General features: G+C 40.1%; 1 protein-coding gene across 4 annotated transcripts in view; it reads right to left on the bottom strand.

The window, feature by feature from the left end:
* Positions 1 to 22,910, bottom strand: part of DCLK2 (doublecortin like kinase 2) — a 136,441-nt gene that overhangs the window by 67,711 nt on the left and 45,820 nt on the right. For 3 of the 4 annotated variants that reach the window (XR_006290648.1, XM_027818087.3, XM_037897373.2), the window contains exons 3-5: positions 6,323 to 6,425; positions 3,218 to 3,322; positions 1,606 to 1,656 (exon numbers count right to left, since the gene is read on the bottom strand). Coding sequence is in view for 3 of the 4 variants with exons in the window: in XM_027818087.3 (XP_027673888.2) it covers positions 1,606 to 1,656; positions 3,218 to 3,322; positions 6,323 to 6,425 (259 nt within the window). In the remaining variant the exon portion in view is untranslated. The remainder of the gene's footprint in view (positions 1 to 1,605; positions 1,657 to 3,217; positions 3,323 to 6,322; positions 6,426 to 22,910) is intronic. The other variant, XM_027818086.3, reaches the window with a different exon arrangement.

Here is a 22,910-nt window from a genome sequence, read left to right as displayed (position 1 = left end):
GATAACTTTTACATAGGTTTGTAACCAGTTAGTACCATATTTGTTTCTAAACCACTCCATGTACAACATGGTAAACACTGTTAGTCACTGTGACAGCTGGCCATATTTTGCCATTGTCAGAGGCCTAGGCCTGGACATGGTTGTCTCCCTCTAACTCGTTCATAAAACTCAGGTGTGGAAAGGACCCCTAACCAGGTCTGTGCAACGGTTTGGCCAACTGGTTTTCCTTCCTCCCAGCAATCTGTGAAGTAAGACATCCCAGAGTACCTTGCCCCCTGGGCTGCTGGTGTTGCTCTGCATGCTGCCCTCCCCTGACTCTAATCCCTTGCGGAGGCAGTATAGGACAGCTGCCCAGAGATGTTTTGTAGCTACATGGTATTGTGCTGGAGACAACACAAGAAGAGACTGATCTGAGGATAGATCTCAACCATGTTTTCTGCAACCAGTCTGGATGAGTGCTAGAACATAGCTGTAACTGTAGTGAGGACAGACCCGTAGGACCCAATCCTGGGAGGGGCTGAGCCCCCTCAGCTCCCAAGAAGTAGAGATCTCACACGGACAGACTTTAAGGAAAAGGAGGAAAGCAGCTGCCAGTTAAAACTGCAATACCTTCCTTTGACATTCTCAATAAAAAGACTCAGTCATACTTCGATGTATTTGTAACTTGCCGCTGATTGTTGCACATACACACAAAGCTTTTCCTTTCTAAATCAGTTCTCCAGTTGTAGGCACTTTAGGAGAAGGGTTTGGTGTCTTTCTATATATATGGGGCAGCAGCAAGCACACTTTGAGTATGAGTTATAATACAAATAAATATATTTCCTTTTCCCCAGTTCCTTAAATGGAATATACAATGCCACAATTCACTAGCATATGAGGTTGTTAAACAACACTAAAACATTTTTAAAATTTGTATTTTCAGCGTGGTCCAATATTGTAAGCCATTTGCCAATTAAGAATACATATATTTACGTGGGAAATGGAGGTGGTTGGGGTTTTGGGTTTTTTTGTTTTTTTTAAGGACATGGCTGACCCATTTTTCCACATAAATACATTGCCAGACTGTAGATCTAGGACTTAGCCTTAAATAGCAGAGATCCAAGAAAAAACTACATTTATTTCATTTGCTTCACAAAAAGTTGGAAAACATATAGGGCCTGACTTGTTCTCGTGTAAGTTAGAAGCAAATCAGTCCCACATTATTCTGAATTTAACTACATTTTCAGTAATTCTCAGTGACTCAGCTCCAGCTAATCTTTTCTGGTGGTGTTGGTTAAAATTTCTCATTATCACACTCTCTAGAATGCCTATATACATTCATAGCTTATAAAGATGCTTCTCTATATGTAGTTAAATTATACCTTAATAAATCTAATTTTACTGCACTGTCTGCAGATGTCTGGCAGTTACAAACATCACTCACACTCGCTCTCTCGCCCACTCAAAGACCTACAGTAACAAGTAGGATAGATCCAACATGCTTTTGTTTTCCAGAGCATAAAATGTGTGTGGCAAACTGTAATACATTCATGGATATGGAGAGAAGGGTAAATGGAAAGGTAAGAGGCACAATGGTGAGATAAAGCCATAATAATAATGGCTCACCTGGGGATTTTGCTGTAGAATAAGCACTGAAGTAGTGGCCACCCCTCTTTACTGCACTCATTCATTTGACACAAAGGAGAAAGACATTAAGGAGAGAAGTTATTCAGCATACACACAAAGGAAGAAGGGTAAATGCACAAGCAACAATCACCATCAAAAACTGAAAGGGAAAATATGATAAGTATAAGCATAAATACCAGACAATTTGGCGTAAAATCCTCAAATTACCTAAGCGATCGAAGTGCCCAAGTCCCAGTCATGATTTCAGAGCCTAGAGTCCCATGAAAAGACATTCAGTAGGACTGAGGCTCCTATGTCACTTTGGAAAATGAGACATTTGGCACCTCAATCACTTAAGCGCTTTTGAAATTTATACCCTTTGTTTTCATGTAAAGGTTTGAGCAGAATAAAGTTTTAGACTGAAAACTTTGGTGCAAGGCCTGTCTTCTTGGGTGTGTGGACATTGCTTAGCACATTCTGAGCTTTACTAGAATATAAATAAATCATAAAATGAAAATATTAGTACTAATCACTACATTTTGAACTAAATTAATTGAAGAGTTACACCCCATACAATTTCAATGAAGTTAACAGGCTTACATGACCTATGTGTATATCAGTTATGAAATCAGCCTTTTATGTACTGCCCTTTCTTATGATTACAGTTGTTCTCTGAAACTGAAAAATATCCTACTTTTACTTGTGACACAAAAGACACAAAATGACAATGAAAATCACTCTAGCAAGGCAGTAAAAATTGATTTGAAAATAATAAAACAGGATTATATTCTGGTTTTGGTACGCATACAGGAGCTGCACATATAGCCACAATCAGAACATGGCATCATATATTTTTATATTCAATGGCTCAATGTCAGTGTCACTTTTCCGCAGTGGAGAGAAAAACCATTTGAGTTTTGCTGTATTTTGGGGTGGAGGTGAGGGAAAACCACAATAACTTGTGAGGTAAAAAGCGAAAGCAAAAATTTTCCCATTTTTCTCATTTTCAAGTAAAATGACCCAATGCTTGGAAATGTGCTATTCAGTCAGACTAGCAGCAGGTGAAGAGACAATTTGGACATTACTATAGAATGACAGGAAGTATGAGAAGAAAACATGTTTATGTAATTTCACAGGGCAATATACAACAGCTCAAAAGAAGCAAACTGCTATATTTTGACAGTGTTCAACATATGAAAGGGGAAAAACCCTAAATTCGAACCACAGAAGGGTTTATTTTTAGTGTAATGAATGAGGATTTAATCAGATGATCCCATTCAAGTAAATAGGGGTCTTCAGCAAATCCAACCCCATGCTGAAGTTTATCCTTAAAATGTACAATTAGCACAAACCACTGTAAACATTCACAAATTCAAACCTTTTTGGCTTGTAATGAAAAAGAATCTCTTTTCTTTGCAGGGTTCAGAATAAATGCATTTCATGCCATCAATTGGCGTATAAAATCTGTGTGGCATAACTTGGCATTTTAGGTTCTAATTCATGAAATACATGACATTTGCACTTCATAAAAAGATGGCAATCTTTTCAGTCCATTCAACAAATTACAAGTTTCATATGCTCTGACTATTCAGCTATTTCCTTATAATTGTACCTGAAGCAGGTGACTTGCTTCGACGTGAGGGTCCTGGGCTTTTGGATCCAGATTGCCTTGGTGTACCAGGTGAACGGGAATAAGATGACTTCATAACACGACATTCTGGAAGGAAACAGATTGAGTTTGGAAAATATTTAAGTGTACAGATTCAATTCTAAATTAGACCACCTACGGCAGCTGTTTATTGCTCAGGAAACAAACTCTGACATTTTCCAACATTTCTGCCAAATTAAATAAAACTAATTTATAGAAGAATCCAAAAAACTTTAACCCACATACTATATAAATTCTGTTTTGAGCTGGCCAAATACCGAAATATTCTGAATGCAGTACTTCTCCGTGCCTTGAAGTTGGATTCATAGTACAGTTCAAATTTGTATCTAGACATATATGAGACAGTGAAATGGATGAAGTGGTACGGGGGTTCTTCTGATACCTCACCAACCTCTGTAGTTCGTAATGACAGTTATATATAATGCAGCATCACACATGCTGGAGCACATGTTGACACACTGGAAATCTTGTTAACTAGATGTAAACCTGCACCTTCTGCCTCTTCAAGCCAATTTCATTTTAGCCTAACTCTAAGGCAGTTGGGTTATTTTTGCCAGAAGTGCAGTGCCATTCCTACCAATTTTCAGAGGAAGTGAGAAATGCCTGCGGGCACCAAAGGGCAGAGCCAATAAAGTTATCTTCTCCCACCCACCTCACATACACCTATTAATAAAAGGGAAGCCAAAGACGAAAGCAACCAATATTCACACACATTGCCATCTTGGGAAGTTTTTCATTCTTGCAGTTTACACCCATTACTAAACTTTCATCATCTCTCCCAATTAGACCAGTTTTCCTCCCCATTTCCCACCAATGCCATCAATTCAATCCAACCCACCAACAAATGAATTCACACATGCTACTGGATCAATTTATAAAAATCAAATACAAAACGATTCAAATCCCCACGAAACAAATTCAACCCTACTTATGCCAAACAACCCTCCTCCCATATTACCAAATCAATTCAAACCTTCCTTCTCTCTTCATTTCTCTGTGCCCCCATTTTACCATCCTCAGGCTATTCTGTCCCCTGATACATTACTACTTCTCTCCAAACCAATTAAGATTGTCCCCTCCCACCTAATTCACATGGGCTCTCCATGGCTTCATCTGCTTCCCTTTACATGCTCCAGGCAAGGGTGGCAGGGCTTAGACTAGGATCCCTATACTCTTTCCACCACTTGCTTCGAGGGAGACACAGCCATTTAGTTCTCACACCAGACCACCTAACGTCCAGCTTTTGGGTCTATTCTCAGACTCCTGCCTCCCCTGCTGAGTCTTCAGCATTTGACCAGCTACCAAGGGTGGATAGGATTAGTGACTGCCCCTCCCTCCAGCCAGACAATTAAGTTCTATTGCTGACCTTGAGCTACCCTTCTCTTCCATTGAAATCCCCAGAGCTACTGCAGCTTCTAAGCGAAGAGCCCAACCCAGATAGTCTGGGTGTGAGGTACTGGGGAGACGGAGAACTGATGGACTGGGGCTGGAAGGTAAACTATGGCCTTGTCTAGACTATGATTTGGAAGATATTAGCTAACACGTCAGCTCTCCTCTCAGGCCTGTGTGAGGTTAAAGCTTCAAGCTCAACCTGTTCAATCCACATTAAAGGCATGCTGCCTTGTCTACCCTAGGCTAATACTTTCCAAATCCAAGCCCAGACAAGTCCTAATGGATTCAGGGGAAAGGGACCAACGGAAATCAAGGAGAAAGAGAATTAATACGTTCAATGAAAATGAGATAACTAAAGTAAGACTAATAGTTGGGGGTTGGGGGTGAGGAAACCACTTTTAGATCTTAACATTGTATTCAGGCTTTTTGCATTACCAGTGCAGGCCTGTCAGTCTCACATAGGCCTGGGAGCAAACCTGATGGGAAAGGCCACCAGGACTAGAGTTGGTTGCAATTTTTCCTTGCAACAATAAAATTTTCATTTTTGTCAAAATAATTCAGGTGTTTATAGAAAAAAAAATTGAGAGAGAGGAAAAAAGTCCCGTCCCCCCCCCCACACCTCCACAGCCTGAATGATCTGTGGGCATTTCATAAGGAGACCAATGCCAAGCATCCTCTCTTCACAAGTATTTTCATTCAAGGGAGGATAATTTGGTTCAGTAGCTGAACCAGTGTCAATACACTGGAAGAACCAAGGAGGCAGATCACTCACAATAAGGAGAATAAATAATTAGAAACTAAACTTTGTCAACCTAACACTGGATCTGGCTACAGTACTATCCTAGATTCTGATCACCGCAGTGCCTTGGAATATTTCTAATATTAAAGATGCATAATGAGATGTGCTGGTGAGAGAAACTGTGCAATAAATATTGTAAATCTGTCTCAAATTTCATCATAAATAATTTCACATTACTTGAGATTCCAAACTGAATAATCTTTACAGAAATTCTAAAACTCCCTTTGAATTTACATTATAGAGTTTCTCTCTTTATTGGAAAACAACTTTTAGCAGCTAATACAGAGCCATGGTATAAATATCTACTGAGGTAAAGAAAGCATGCATGCACAAGCTCATTCTTCTTTATGAGTTTACAACAAAATAAAAAATCAGTTCTGTTCATATAAACTGGCTAAGCAGCATGTCTTTAATAGACATTTGGAATGAATGGAATGATTCTTGTAGATCTGCAAACAGCAGCTACATATGTGATTTTTGAAAAAACTCAAAACAAGATAATGGGGACCAAGTTAGAACCCATCAAAGTCAGTGGAAATATTCTTATGGACTTCAGTGATCAGGCCCTTGGAGCAGATTAAAAGCACCCTTTTCAAAGTTCACTGCCGTTCACCATATTCTTTTAAGTACAAGGTCCATTGCCCATGAAAAATAAACCAGATTTACAAAACACACACTGAGAAATGGACTGGAGCTAAACTATTGTTTGGAAAATTATTTTATTAAAGAAACATGTTTGGTTGGAAAAATTATTTCAATAAGTTTCTCCAAAAGACACACTTTTGAATCAGGAAGGGGAAAAAAGGGGGGAGTTCAGGGAGAATTGAACATTTCAATAGTTTAAATTAGTGTCTTACCACTATGATCCAGTACAAAGTCATCTTGAGCATAACGATATTTCTCAGGTCCGCATGCAATGAAAACATCATCATCTTCAAAAAAGTCCTGCAAGCAGGTAACCTAAAAGCCAAAATAAGTAAGAATGTGTGCAAAATATTTCCAAGATGAAATCAATAGCTAGACAGCCAACAAAACCCAACAGATTTGTGCTTTCTTTTCACAGTTCTGTGACTCCCTACAATACTGGGTATCATATTTTTTTTCACAATGACAGACGCTTACCAGTTTTCAAGTACTCTAGAGCAATGGTTTTCAACCAGGCGTACGTGTCCCCTTGGGGGTACACAGGGGTCTTTCAGGAGGCACATCAACTCATCCAGATATTTGCCTAGTTTTACAATAGGCTACATAAAAAGTCAGTACAAACTAAAATTTCATACAGACAAAATGAGAAAGTAAGCAATTTTTCAGTAATAGTGTGCTTTGACACTTTTGTATTTTTATGTCTGATTTTGTAAGCAAGTAGTTTTTAAGTGAGTTGAAATTTGGGTGTACACAAGACAAACCCAACCCCTGAAAGGGGTTCAGTAGTCTGGAAAGGTTGAGAACTGCTGCTGTAAAGTCATCCTTAAAGTAAACAAGCCATAAAACTTCAATGTCAAAAATGTAAAATACTATACAATTTTTAAATAAGTAGTCTTCACTGACACTAGCATACATATCATCATTTATAATTGGGTGTAAATATTTATGGCTTTGACAGAAATGACTCTAAGACATTACTGAAGTGTCAAAGTTGACATTTATATTAAAATTTCCAAATTAATTCTTTAGGGGAAAATCCTTCTTCCGAAATTACTCATATTACTCCCATTATAAGCAAAGTACCCCTACATTTCTGCTTGTTTTCAAAGCAGCATTTTAATAATATAAAAGATTATTAAAGTATGTTTTTACCAAACAGTTATAACAAATTAAAAATTGTTTCCTTTTTACTAAAATCTATTCAATAGTACAATAATATGCAAATCATAAATACATGTTAGACTGAGTGATGCTTTGTACTAAAAAAAAAACTTTAAAAAAATTCAGTATCAGCAGTGTGATCTCTATGGATGAAAAGCACTAGAAGAACTAAGTGTTATAGACAGATATTGAGGGAGTTAACATTTCTCAGCAGTATTCATACTAAACACTTTATTCCTTGTTCAGATTTCAGATAAATAGCTATTTGTTAAACAATGCAATTTAGTATGAAAAATACCATACAAAAACAAAAACCGTTCTTTGTGTGGAAGGTGTTGTATGAAATAAACCGTACTCCAAAACATTCGGTAGAGTACAATAATAGAGGCACAGCGTACAAATAAAAACTAATAGTATGTGTGCCTGTAAAGTAAATATTGCCAAAGCTTCAGCTATGGCCCATTGCATTGAAAATGGCAATATGTATCCAGGCAGTGCTCCTTTCAGATCCTGAGAAGCAGAGGGAAAGAAAAAGGACTCTGAGTGCAAGAAATACACGTGGACAAAGTAGGTACAGGACAACAGGCTCTTCTGCAGATTCAGGTGCCTTAGGTCTAATTCTGTTTCTATCAGAATCGAAGTAAAGTTCCTGTTGATTTCAACGGGGGAAGGATCTAAACTATTATCTGTAGTGGGGAGCAACTTCATGTGAGAGTATTCTCCTTAGATAATCATAGAATCATAGAATATCAGGGTTGGAAGGGACCTCAGGAGGTCATCTAGTCCAACCCACTGCTCAAAGCAGGACCAATCCCCAATTAAATCATCCCAGCCAGAGCTTTGTCAAGCCTGATCTTAAAAACTTCTAAGGAAGGAGATTCTACCACCTCCCTAGGTAACGCATTCCAGTGTTTCACCACCCTCCTAGTGAAAAAGTTTTTCCTAATATCCAACCTAAACCTCCCCCACTGCAACTTGAGACCATTACTCCTTGTCCTGTCATCTTCTACCACTAAGAATAGTCTAGAACCATCCTCTTTGGAACCACCTCTCAGGTAGCTGAAAGCAGCTATCAAATACCCCCTCATTCTTCTCTCCTGCAGACTAAACAATCCCAGTTCCCTCAGCCTCTCCTCATAAGTCATGTGTTCCAGACCCCTAACCATTTTTGTTGCCCTTCGCTGGACTCTCTCCAATTTATCCACATCCTTCTTGTAGTGTGGGGCCCAAAACTGGACACAGTACTCCAGATGAGGCCTCACCAATGTCGAATAGAGGGGAACGATCACGTCCCTCGATCTGCTGGCTATGCCCCTACTTATACATCCCAAAATGCCATTGGCCTTCTTGGCAACAAGGGCACACTGTTGACTCATATCCAGCTTCTCGTCCACTGTCACCCCTAGGTCCTTTTCCGCAGAACTGCTGCCTAGCCATTCGGTCTCTAGTCTGTAGCGGTGCATTGGATTGTTCCGTCTTAAGTGCAGGACCCTGCACTTATCCTTGTTGAACCTCATCAGATTTCTTTTGGCCCAATCCTCCAATTTGTCTAGGTCCCTCTGTATCCTATCCCTACCTGCCACCGTATCTACCACTCCTCCTAGTTTAGTATCATCCGCAAATTTGCTGAGAGTGCAATCCACCCCATCCTCCAGATCATTTATGAAGATATTGAACAAAACCGGCCTCAGGACCGACCCTTGGGGCACTCCACTTGATACTGGCTGCCAACTAGACATGGAGCCATTGATCACTACCCGTTGAGCCCGACAATCTAGCCAACTTTCTATCCACCTTATAGTGCATTCATCCAGCCCATACTTCTTTAACTTGCTGACAAGAATACTGTGGGAGACCGTGTCAAAAGTTTTGCTAAAGTCAAGAAACAATACATCCACTGCTTTCCCTCCATCCACAGAACCAGTAATCTCATCATAGAAGGCGATTAGATTAGTCAGGCATGACCTTCCCTTGGTGAATCCATGCTGACTGTTCCTGATCACTTTCCTCTCGTGTAAGTGCTTCAGGATAGATTCCTCGAGGACCTGCTCCATGATTTTTCCAGGGACTGAGGTGAGGCTGACTGGCCTGTAGTTCCCAGGATCCTCCTTCTTCCCTTTTTTAAAGATTGGCACTACATTAGCCTTTTTCCAGTCATCCGGGACTTTCCCCATTCACACATCATTATATAGATGTGTGTCACTGAGACTTTAGAAATTGCTACGGTGCATTTTAAATCCTGTCCTTTCACTCACGTCCTGAATCCTAATGTCAGAGGCAAATAATCAGATCTAATAACCAAGTAAAAATATAGGGAGAGATTTTCAGATGTGTTCAGCATTGGTCTGTCTTTGCTCCCACTGAAATCAATGGAATCACTGACTTAAATGGGAGTTGAGTTAGGCCTATCCTGAGCAACCTTAAGTATTACAGTGGGGAGGCAGGGAAGAAAGCCTTTGAAACATATTTAAGAACAAACATTCATACGAAATGAAGTTTACATGGCTAGTATTTTTCTGTATTCCTTATGCTGTTATTAAAGCAACACTGTTTAAGAAGTTTCTCCCCATGCCCCTCACAGCTTTGCTTCACCCTGATCCCAAAGTCAAGACAAAGTCCTTGCATTAATTGCAACACAATCTATTAGCAGGGAAAGGGCTATGGTATTATGAATACAAATATTAGGACTTCATTAGACAATCAAAGATCAGGAGAGGATGGCTTGACAAAAAACAAGCTCTCTTTTAAAAAGCAAACAACACAGAAGGAAATTCCAAGCAATGTTCATTTGCAAACATAGAAAGGAAAAGTGGGAAGAGCTCTGAAGAATAAGTCTCTCTTTAACATTACAAACCCTGCATCAGGTAGGAAAGCTGTAACCATTTAGCAAGACCAAAATAATTTTGTACTGGTAATAAAGAACTCAAAAACTACTGTTACTAAGGAATGGATTTTTTCCTTCTGGTCCAGCTGCCCAACAATAAAGTTTGCATATATTGGCCACTGTGATAATAGTAAATATTGGCTGATGTACAGGGAGGGTTTCTAGTGCCTGCAGTAGAAAGACACTCAGAATATCAATGAGTCAGCTGCCTGCAAGATCATTCAAACAAGGCATTCACAAACTGTGCAGTTGTCATGGCAGCTAAAACAGTGATAACAGCATGTTGCTCTTACAGTAAGAGATTCTCAGTACACTAAAACATGTTGTCTAGAACATTTGTTAGATTCTATTACAAAGCTCAGCTGTACAACACTCCCTCCACCAAATGACACAACCTATTTATCTTTACTTTATCACCATGATAATCTAGTCTAGTGTCATTGACTGGAGACTATTTGACCAGTACTTAATACTGATGCTTTTAGTTTAAATAAAAAGGCAATGACACCTGGAATCACAATGACTGGAAAGTTGAGTTAATTTCTTTTCTGTCTACCTAGTTATTTTTATGGCCCTTGTCACCATAATATCCAAACTGCTCCCAAAAAACAATACTAAAATAAACCCATGATCTGTAGAAGAAATTTTTGACTTTTCTAATACAAAGGAGTTTAAGTAGGTGATCTTGACTAAGAAGAGCTATTGAGGGAAAGGTAAGTCAAATAAATGGTTTGTGTTTAGTTTGAATGCTGCAAGGTCCAAAAGTCAAATATACGATTTAATTTTTTAAATTATATCTCAACCATTTGCAGTTTTGAAAGAGATTCATCAACCTAGAGCTTTTCTTAAAAGTTACTTTCCCCAGTTTCCTCAGCATGTAAAACTCATGCATTTACTATGCAGAAAATCCTTTGAATGAAATGTGTTGGTGGGTAGTCCAATATGAAAAGCATGTCAGCTATTCACATTATTTAAGCATCAAAATGTGGTCTGTGAAAGTGGTTTTGGCTCTGGAAAAATACTATGATTAGATTAGCTCATTTCATTTGTTAAATGCACACCTGTTACTTGGATAACAGTCTGGCTGTGGGAGCAAATGCCTGTTATGCAAACCTGGGTGTCAATGAAAACAAGTGTTCAATTAAAAAAAATTTATTAACAACAGAAGGTCAGACAGTGTGCAGTCATTCAATGCAATGAAGATGGCATCAACAGAGCTGCACATAAGCAACTCGTAGCAATGCATGATGTGCTGGCAAACTGTGAAAACTCCCATGGGTTAAGTAATAATTCTTTCATTAATCCTGTTACATTGTCCAAGGAATAGCTCTTTCAAAAGTAATTAGTCATTTTGGGTGCCTAACTTGAGACACCTAAAAGAATAATCAACACTGTCTGAAAATCAGGCCCCCTTTTAAGATGTCTCAGATTGGCAGCCAAAAATTGGAGTTTTCAAATCACTAGTTACTTTTGAAAGTCTTGGCTGGCTGTTTTCTAGTTCAACACGCCAGGGCTCTATATGAGTATTCCGAATATACATTTCCATTATATAAAGTCTTGTATAAAAACCTTGTAGAAAGTCTTCTTAGAAAGTTTCTCCAGCTGCTGCATGGTTGTGACAATAGCAGATGGCTCTCTTTTTGTGTCTACAGAAGCAAGTTTTTATAAAGTATTTTCTCTGTCATGCATAAAACTGCACAGGAGCTAATTATAATAACCAATAATATTGAGGTGTGCACCACAAGGACTTAAAAATACACTTTAAAGGTTTCAAGGATGGTCTACCTCACAGGTCGTGCTTAGGCTTAGGAAAATAAATGTTTAAAATGTGTAAGATAACATGTTTTAAATGCTAGTTTAGACAGCATTTAACTTCTTTTAAAATGTTAGCTGGTTGGGTCATGGTCACATTTTAATTAGTACATTTTAAAACCCTGTCTACGTGCTTAAATATAATCAATTTGCCTAGCCTAGACACTGCCCGTGCATGTCTGCCATCTTCCCTGAGGAGAATATGCCAGGAGGAAACAACTGTCTAGTGGTGCCTCTCTGACAATGGCACCAGACCTGTGCTGCTGTACTGCCTCTATTCAAAATGTGCATTCCCACAAAGCAGAGTGGATTAGAGGCTGTGTGCTATAGACTGGACTTTTCAGCCTGTGGCTCATAATAGGTCAATACGGTGGTGTGAAGAAGCAAAAATATCCAGTGCTGGAAATCCTGTTAGAGTAAAAGTCAACACTTTTTTTTTTTTTAAATAAAAAAAATGCAGACTATCATTTCTTTCAGAGAGCCTTTTCACTTGTGTTATCACAGGTGTCCCTGAGCTAGGGATGTAACTGGTTAACCTTAATTATTAACCCAGCAGCCCCGTGAGGGCCGGAGGGACCCCAACCTCGGCCGCATCAGGCAGGCTGGCAGCCTGGAGCAGACCCCAGCGGCCAGCTGGAGCAATTTCCGCCCCTGCTGGAACTACCTTGGTTAGCGGTTAAACAGTTAAGCAATATAATTTTAATTGTTTAACTGGTTAACTTTTTAAACCAAGATTTACATCCCTACCCTGAGCAGGCTCAAAATAAATCAGTATTTCATCACTTCAAAGTGGGGGACACCTTTCAGATGACCACAAGAAAGGTATGACTATGGTCATCTTCAGTCTAGAGGAAAGCATGATCCAATAGCAGCACCCAGAGACTTGACTTTCTTAAAATATAACTGGCTTCAACTACAGCTAAACCAAACAAGCCTGCAAGAGGCTCCATAAGCCAACTAACCAAAAACTGACTTGTTTGCTGAACAGATCCCTGAGAGAACTAATTACAGTATGAGCTAGAAATTCTGAAAATTCTCAGGACATGAAATAAATAACACTATACAGAAAACTCCCTTTTAGCACCAGTAATATATGCTATGCAGGATAAATAGAAATTGGAAACACTATTAATGGTAGTAATAATTTGCATTCTCATAACTTATGTAACTTATCTACCATTCTAAAGTTCTTCTAATCATTTTAGAGATGGAGAAACAAAAGCACAAAGTCAAGGAACTGGGCCAAAAACGTCAGTTAGGCAGTGGCAGAGTCAGAAAAAGAACGCAGGTCTCCTGCATATCCGCTGCCTGCTCTAGCTCTCAGGCTGACCCTACTGCCTCTCAAATCATTTAATACATATACGTAACACATGCTGCAGTGTGTAGCTTTTAAAAAGGAAAGCAAACATAATGGATTTGCCTAAATATTTAACCATAAGAAATATATTTCTGAGAAGTGTTTACATTCAAACTAGGGAAGTTTGCTCCTCCCACAGGGAAGCTTCTTCAGTCAGTATGACAACCATCAAGCTACAGTGCCAGCACATATAACCTGCTGCTTTTAAGTACATTGCTTCCCCCAGTCATCAGGAAGGGGAAAATATAACTTGTAACTACATCACAGTATTAGAGCTGAACCTGAGACACAAAAAGGAATTGGCCTTTTCTTCCAGAAGATCAAGAAAATGATGTTTAGTCTGTAAAATAGGGGCTGAATAACTATCCTTTGTGATTAACTTAGAGCTGCAGAGAAACATCCAGTGACATCATTACTCACAGGATATTACTTCAGTGTCCTTCTCTCTCTCTCTCTTCTGGGAAAATCCTATAGCATTTAATAGGAATTAGACCAGTAAGGTTCTATAGAAATGTAATGAAGTTTTGTAGAAATCTCTTTAGAAATTTCTAAAGAATTTAACCTCTCTCTACATTTTTTTAAAGCATGCTATTAGAATTCTATAGCATGGTTTAGTTTTCTATTATTCTGTAGAATGCTTCAAAAAATTTCTATAGGATTTTTTTCATTAGGGAACGCATCTATACCCACTTATGACACACACTGTATGTGAAGACTATAACAGGGTTCAAAAAAGAACCAGATAAGTTCCTGGAGCATAAGTCCATCAATAGCTATTAGCCAGGATGGGCAGCGATGCAAAACCATGCTCTGAAGCCTCTGTTTGCCAGAAGCTGGGAATGGGCGACAGGGGATGGATCACTTGATTACCTGTTCTGTTCATTCCCTCTGGGGCACCTGGCATTGGCCACTGTTGGAAGACAGGATACTCAGCTAGATGGACCTTTAGTCTGACCCAGTATGGCTGCTCTTATGTTTTTACCAGAATCTGTCAATGGACTCATACTTATATATCCAGTGTAGCTCTGCATGTGACACTCAGTGATTTAAGAAAGGAAAAATCACAGGCAGAAAGTGATGACTGAACAAACAAAGCGGGAAGCCAAACGAGCACTCCCCCCTCCCTTTGGCAAATCTGTACATCTAAATCTGTAACACTATTTTATCTCCCACTCCACAGCATTGTAAATGTCAAGGTAATTTTTATCTTAGTCTTATTTATTTTTTCCCAAACAGCTCAAACAAGAGAAAATAGCATGTGAAGCACTGGAATAGTGAATTAACCCCAGAAGTGGCTGTACGGTACACTAAAGTGCAGCATGCAAAAGTAAATCTTGGAAATTGTGACAACTTGAAAGGTTTTATTTAGTGGTTTTAAACTACACTAAAGATTTAGAATTCAATTTTCAAATACATCTATGTTATATTTGGACAAGACACCACAGTTGATCTCATTTATGACTCAAACTTAAAAAAACAATTGACCCAGATCAATTGTTTTAGTCCAGTGAATGCATTCTAAAGCAACTTGAAGGACCATATAAACATCCTGCAGCTGGGGACTCAGCGGATAAACTATGTCTGTTTCAGCTCTGGAGCCACACTTCTTCCAAAGTGCAGTCTCGCAGATCTGTAAACACAGTTTGGTTCAATTTAGCATGGCTGGCCCACTTCAAATAAAGGGCAATAGGACTGCACTGTTTAGAGACAAGCACTGGATAGCAGTTCCTCTTCACTGTGAAGAAAGCTTCTATGGAAAAGAAAACAAAACCTCTACTACAGTTGCAAATTGAATTGAAACATCAAAGCTAGAAAGGATATAGCAAAATTCTGTTTGCACAGGTTTTAACAATACTAACAAGTTTCAACACTGCCAGCTTCAAAAAAAACAGGATATGGTATAAATATTCGAAAGAGGAAGCATATGACATAGGGGACAAAAGAAAGGAAGCTTGGGTATATAGCACACCCAGTAATAACTGGAATTGTGTGTGTCTTTTAAACTGACTAGTAATGACAACCAGTTGAAGCAGAAACACTCACAGAGAAGCAGTGTTCGTTCTCCGTGCACTGCTGCAAAGAAATGTCAATAACCTGTTGGGGTCAGCGTGTTGATTTAGATCATCCTCCCCCTCCCACCAATATGATGGGTGTCTACAATCCTGCTGGGCAATTCCACTCCATTCTGAACAAGATGCATTGCAGTTACATCACTGCATTGTTTATTACCCTTTCTCTCAAAAATGAAGGGCAATGTAAGGGAAACAATAATTCTTTGTCTATTTATCTGAATACGTTATCTCTGTAATCATCCTCCTTAGTTTTTTGGGGTTTTTTTTCTTCATTTAAACTATCGATTGCCATCTCCTGCCCACCACAATGCCGACAGTCACATTAAAATTCATGACTGTAGCTGTCAGGTTTACAGTTCAAGGGTTTTCCTGATGCCTCAAAAAGCAAAATGCAAGATAAGCACTCCTACAGAAATAGGTCAGCCTCCTGTTTTCTATTACAGAACTACCACCAATGGGACAGACCTGTCCTTCAAAAAGGAAAATTTCCTCTGAGCAGCCTCTAGCATTAAAAAGGAGGTGAAAAGAAGATTTCAACCGTTTCCTGCTAAGCAATGGACTCCCTCACACACAACAGCTTCGCTCACCTCAAAGCTTTATTTAGTTGCCTCTACTTTCATAAATCGACCTGACCTAGAAAAGGGGATGTTTGTGTGTTTAATTATTGTTCTTAAACACTAAGCCACCAGACTAACAGCTGAAACTGAGACCAAAGGAGATTCAATATCAGCTTAAAAGCAACCAACAGGTCTACAATTACTAAATAAATGGTTTCAGAGTAGCAGCCGTGTTAGTCTGTATTCGCAAAAAGAAAAGGAGTACTTGTGGCACCTTAGAAACTAACCAATTTATTTGAGCATAAGCTTTCGTGAGCTACAGCTCACTTCATCGGATGCAATGCATCCAAAAACGAAATGCAATGCAAACGAAAGCTTATGCTCAAATAAATTGGTTAGTCTCGAAGGTGCCACAAGTACTCCTTTTCTTTTTACTAAATAAATATTATCCAGAAATTTGATTCAGTAAGTAATGAGAGACCAGCCAAATTGATAGCCAGGGTATACCAGGAATTGGCTGAACATTTGCCCTATCCCTATCTGAAGACTGCTGTGAAGTTCCTAACATTTCTTTTTCATTAACAATTCATTCATTTAGTAGATTCTGTAGACCATACAGGGTTAAAGTGTTCCATAATGTTTAAATAAAACCACTGCACCAAGATTTACTAGAAGGTAAAAAAGAAAGTGTGTAACAGGCAGACAAGTCTGGAAGCCTGCAAAAAAGGGAAAGAGGAGGAATATCTATGCAGTTACCTGCAAACTCATCTTGAGTAACTAGTTTTTTGATGCTACAGAGAACAGACATTTGACTACAGACACAATCAGCCATAGAATTTTTGGGTAGGACTGCAACACTCTGCCTCTCCCAAAAGTAACCAACTTCAACTACCATGATCACTACATTAAAGAGGGTCAGACTGAGGATTTGGGGAAATGTGAGCAAAACAGACTTATGCAGTACGAAAACCAGAGTGAGATTTTCTGGTCACCAGCTTCAAGTGGCTGGTTGGCAGGGAGGGAGGGAGCCTGTAAAAGCCCCCCCACCCCCCACCCCGAAAAAAAAAAAAAAAAAAAGACACTGGTGGAAGCAATGCCCACAATTGCCACCATCTAGTTTGGGGCCCCCTAAAAACTGGGGAACCTGTAGCTAAGTATATCACTGGCATTAAAGCAGGGGTGTGCAAACTTTTTAGTCTGAGGGCCACATCTGGGTATGGAAATTGTATGGCGGGCCATGAATGCTCACGAAATTGGGGTGCAGGAGGGGCAAGGGCTCCAGCTGGGGGGTGTGGGCTCTGTGGTGGGTCCAGAAATGAGGAGTTTAGTGTGCGGGCGGGGGCTCCAGGCTGGGGCAGGCAGTTGGGTGCGTGAGGGGGGTAAGGGCTCTGGCTGGGGGTGCGGGCTCTGGAGTGGGGCTGGGGATGAGGGGTTGGAGGTGCAGGAGGGTGCTCCAGGCTGGGATTAAGGACTTTGTAGGGTGGGGGGGATGTGGGCAGGGGGTTGGGGCGTGGGAGGGGGTCATGGGTGCAGGCTCCAGGCAGCGCTTACCTCAAGAAGCTCCTAGAAGCAGCGGCATGTCCCCCCTCCGGCTCCTACGCGGAGGCGCAGCCAGGCAGCTCTGCATGCTGCCCCATCCGCAGATGCCACCCCTGCAGCTCCCATCGGCCGTGGTTCTCAGCCAATGGGAGCTGTGGGGGCAGCACTTGGAGCAGGGGCAGCATGCTGAGCCCCTTGGCTGCCCCTACGTGTAGGAGCCATAGGGGATCATGCCACCGCTTCCGGGAGCTGCGTAGAGCCATGGTACACAAGGAGCAGAGGAAGCCCCTGACCCTGCTCCCTAGCGGGAGCTCAAGGGCCAGATTAAAAGGTCTGAAGGGCCAGATGCGGCACCCAGGCCTTAGTTTGCCCACCCCTGCATTAAAGGCCATCCCTGTTGATTGTAGATGGATGAAATAAATAATACATGCTATCTGGGAACATCAGTGATGAACTTTCTGCCCTTGCAGTCAGGGTCATCTTTTTAAGGTTATTAAGCAAAAATACTTCATTTTTCTCTTTTTTTTTTTTTAATGTTAAAATTAGGTTCGATGTCCTTTCAATCAGTGATGTTGGAGTACAGATTACAAATTTTGCATATATATGTATAATATGGTGATAGACTGTAGTCACAGAAACGAGATCAGTTTTCAGGAAGAAAATGGGAAGAACACATGAAAGTACCAATGTTCTGTTCCAGGGGTGGACAAAATCTGTAGCCCGATCTATAGAGGTCAGGGGCCAAATTCTGTGCTCACCTTTGTAAATCCAGAGTAACTCCACTAAAATCTGTGGAGTTACCCTAGCCTGAGAGAAGAATTTGACCCCAAGTGTCCTTTATGTCTGTTTCTTCGAACACTTAGATTTTTGGACACACAGTGTTAAAAAAAGGCAATATTGTATCAATTTGCTTCGTTTTCAAAATCCTTCATAACAGCCTAGGATTAATGGGGTTATTTCATCCAGCAGCAGTAGGAGAAAGGAACAATCAAAAAGATTTTGCAACATCACTGTTTTATGGTCCCAATCCAGCAAAGCATTTAAGCATGTAAACTTTAAGTATGTGAGTAGTTCCAGTGAAGTCAGTAGAAACACATGCACATTACGTAAAGAACACTCAAGGACAATAGGAAGGACTTGCTAGCTTCTTTCAGCTCCTCTGGATACTTCTCAAGCAACAGAATTAACGGACTAGCTCTCACAATTAGGTTAGAATTTCCACCTCAGAGAGAGAGGGGATATTGTCGAGGTTGGTATTTCAGGACATGGGGAAATCAAATTAACCAATAATAGTCTCTTCCCCCAACATCCTTCTCCACTGGTCCAGATTAATCATAATATCAAACTGCTAATAAGAAACTGTCACAAAGAATTTCCTTCAAAAATGGGTAACCACATCCTGACGATGATGAGCAAAAGGATACAATAACTGGTGGCTGTACATGTTTCCAGAAAAATTATTATATTCTCTTTCTGGCAATTTAATTGGTCAGGCCCATATGAGATAGGCTTTGATAATCTCAGGGGTACCTTTCTGACTCAGCTACAGCTGCCAAAACTTCAGAGATGTATATAATTTTAACTTATTATGCAAAGATTGTTTATTCTTTCTTGTGGGCCCTTAAAGGGGTAAACTAATGATGATCAAATATCTGATCTGGCCAAGTTCTCATTAAGGTCATTCCTAACTGCCCCCTTAACATCGAAGATTTCCTTTGTGTCTCCTCTCAAGTTTTGGAGAAAGTCACTCAACAGGAAGAGAAACCTCCTGGCCTAGACTAAAGCGGTCTCCTATCACATTGTGGACATGAGGATGCTTTTCCATGGAGCATCCTGTTATAGTTACGTAATATCAAATCAGGATACTGTCCTAAAAAATGATAGTCTTCTCTCAAAGCTGACTCAGGAAGATGTTGGATAAACGTGCACCACCGCTGCAATTTTGATAAGTCATCTTAGCTTAATATTTCACACTATGTTAAAAAACCTAACTTTAAGAACATGCCTCTTCCTGTCTCACTGGCAAGGAAAGGGTGGAGCACAGAAGTGAAGATTTTTATATTCTATGTAACTAATTTGGTCATGACAACATTATAGTACAAAAATCTATCTGCACAATGCAAAAAACTCCTCAAAAATCTATAAAAAAAAAAATCAACCTACCGGATCAGGCCAGTGGTCTGAAGTGGAAAGTGACAGGAGGTTCAGCAACACCACAGTTACTCAGTTAAACCCCATGATCTTCTTGATAGAACAAGTGTTTGTGTTTTTTAAATGAAAACGCGCATGCATGTGTCAGAGTCCCCGGGTAATGCTCTGGAACTGCTCCCTATGAAACCAGTCAGGACTCTGGTGAAGTCTCCTCTCTGTGAGCAGACTATCTTCAGGGCAAAAAGCTCACACAGCTTCCACCTTCCTGGGTCTGACCTTGCAGCATTCAGTATCCTCTGCCCCTCCGTGTGCTTCCCACAGGGAGTCCACCCAGGCGGGGTCCTGGGGAAGCCAGAGGGTCCTGCACCCCAACTTTGCAGCCAGATGTGACTCTTAGCCAGCCAGTAAAACAGAGGTTTATTAGATGACAGGAACACTGTCTAAAACACAGCTTGTAGGTACAGAGAACAGGACCCCTCAGCCGGGTCCATTTTGGGGGGTAGTGAGCCAGACAACCACGTCTGCACTTCACTCCACATCCCCAGCCAGCCCCAACTGACTCACTCGCCAGCCCTTCCTCCTCTGGGCTTTGTCCCTTTCCCAGGCCAGGAGGTCACCTGATTCCTTTGTTCTCCAACCCTTTAGTTATCACCTTGTAGGGGGGGGAAGGGCCAGGCCATCAGTTGCCAGGAAACAGGGTGTTGGCCATTCTCTGTGTCCAGACCCCTGCACATACCTGCCCTCTAGGGCTCTGCAACGATCATATACCCTTATTCCACCACCTAGATACTTAAGAACTGCATAGGGGAAACTGAGGCACCCCCACAATATTCAGAGAATACCTTGCAGGGAAGAAGGGCCCAGACCATCAGTTGCCAGGAGACAGAGTGTCGGCCATTTACGTACACTGGCCCTTTGCTCTGCAACAATTACACCCTTATCCCACCACCTAGAGACTTAAGAAATGCATAGGGGAAACTGAGGCACCCCTACAGTATTCAGAGGAAACATTAAGAACAGTCCCACTTCGTCACATCGTGCACACACAAAATACATAACTGACTTACATCTTATAATCATCATGGTAGAGGTAAGTGAGACTTAATGAGGGAACGGTCTTAAGGAGTCTTGTAAATTTCACAGTCAAAATAGACTTCCATGGACTTATTGCTATAGAATTTTCAGCAGTTATTTAATTTTGAAAAAAAATATTTCTTAAATAGATGTTTTAAAAGTAAATCAGTAATCACTGACTTCTCTGGATGAATTCAGCCCATTGTCTCATTCTCAAGTAAAAAAATTTAAAAAAGCAAAGAAAAGACGAATACTGGAACAAAGAGTATATTGAAAATAATACACCCAAGCAAGCCTCCAGAGTGACTATTTAATCAATGGTTGTGTCACATTATTACAGTCATCATTAGAAAATGAATCTCCCTCCATTAATACCCATGATGAGGAACAGCAGGGGAAGGGAGGAGACAACTCCTGCTATTCTGCAGGGAATCTAAAATGAGTAAGAAATTAAACAAATGCTGAATCTTTGTTGCCTGCTGTCTGATCATCAGGAAAAGCCTGGCAATGAGCCCAGGAAGTTCCTAATGCATTATGACAATGCAGAAGGATTTCATGAGCAGAATGGTTGGTCATCATTGCTCAGAGAGATACACTGTAATTAGGAATACATGCCAAAACACAGTGCATTTCACATTGTAGTATTTCTTTCAAATTTAAAACACATGATTTTATACATATATTTTGCAAGCATCTTTGAGCTTGCTCCAGACCACAAACACTTATGTGTGGAAATGGGAGGATGTATACCAGACACACTATTTCTCACTATAGCTGTGAGTAGCATTAAGAAAACAAACTCTAATAAAATACACAGATTTCTAAGTGTGACCCTATGCATATCTAGCTCTCAAACTCTCCAAACATTATAGGAAGCTCTGGACAGGTCAATCCACGAATCCTCCTGTGAGCAATCCTGATCTGTCTGCATATGCCAAGCAATACAATGCTTATTATATATTAACATGTGCAGCTGTTTAGAAATTGCACCAACGGGAGCTCTATGAGGAAAGACTGAAATTTTTCACATTTTAAAGCAATTTTGATCATCTGGGATAAACCCTCTAATTTATCATCATACTCTGGAAAGAATTAAACTCCTGTTATTTTTGAGTAGTGGGTAATATTAATCACCTCTCTTTAGTCATTAGTTTTAAAAGCTCCAATAAAAGTTAACACCATGTTTTCCAGTAGCTTGTGTTACACAAAGGAAACAGACAATTACCCCAAAACCTAGAAACAAGTGCAGACTAGAAAATGTGGAGAATTAAACAAAATGTAGCTCATGGGCCATAAAAAAAGTTCCTGAAAACTTTATGTTCCCAAGACATTGTGTTTTGTCCTTCCCTGTAGGTACTTTTAGTCACAGCAGCACATGGGGGAAAAAATTCACAGCATAGCAGATTCTTTCCAAAAGTGTTTTAAACGCAGAGCCCAATGCAGATCAAGAAATAGTGTTGGACTTTGCACAACAACATTTCATCTTACTACAGGAGTGGCTAGTCTAAAAATAAGAGTTATTTACACTAAGAAAGAAAATTAAAAGATAAAACGTGTAAATACAGAAAGATGAATCATACAGTTCAGTGGAGTCATAAGTTTAAGATCTCCCTCCTCTAAAAGGAAAACTTAAACTACACCATTGTGACATAAGAATACACAGTAGGATGGGGGAGGGGAGGGAAGGCATACAATCGTCCCTTTGCCTTTAGCAAGAACAAGGTACTTTTAAAACACCGGAAGCTTTCACCCCGTGTTCTAAAGAATGAAAGCACGTGAGCATGAACTTGGCTGACTTGATTTCCTTTCAAGTTCCTTTAGGTGGCACATGTAACATCACTACAATCTGCTGCCATACTAAGTACCTGGAGCTTGCAAATGTACACTGCTCCCTGGAGACATTACACAAACAGTGGTTTTCCAGGCAAAGGCTGCGCTTCCACACAGTTATACAAACTTTGGAATGGTTGGTTCAGGTCAGCACAGAAACGAGAATAAACTGAGACCAACAACAAAAGAAAAAAAGAGGTGGAAACCCAGGGAGACCCTTTGTCATTTAAAGGTAGTTAATGTAACATTTTTACAATTAATTGGGAGGTTTTTTGAAGTTTAATTTTTATGGCTTTCTATTTGATCTGCTAAATTCAAATGAGTACAAGAAAATGTATATTCAGATTCCTATAAAGAAATAAA

Source organism: Chelonia mydas, chromosome 4 (assembly GCF_015237465.2).
Source record: "Chelonia mydas isolate rCheMyd1 chromosome 4, rCheMyd1.pri.v2, whole genome shotgun sequence".
Lineage (NCBI taxonomy): Eukaryota > Metazoa > Chordata > Testudines > Cheloniidae > Chelonia > Chelonia mydas.
This window is presented reverse-complemented; position numbering and strand designations above follow the sequence as displayed.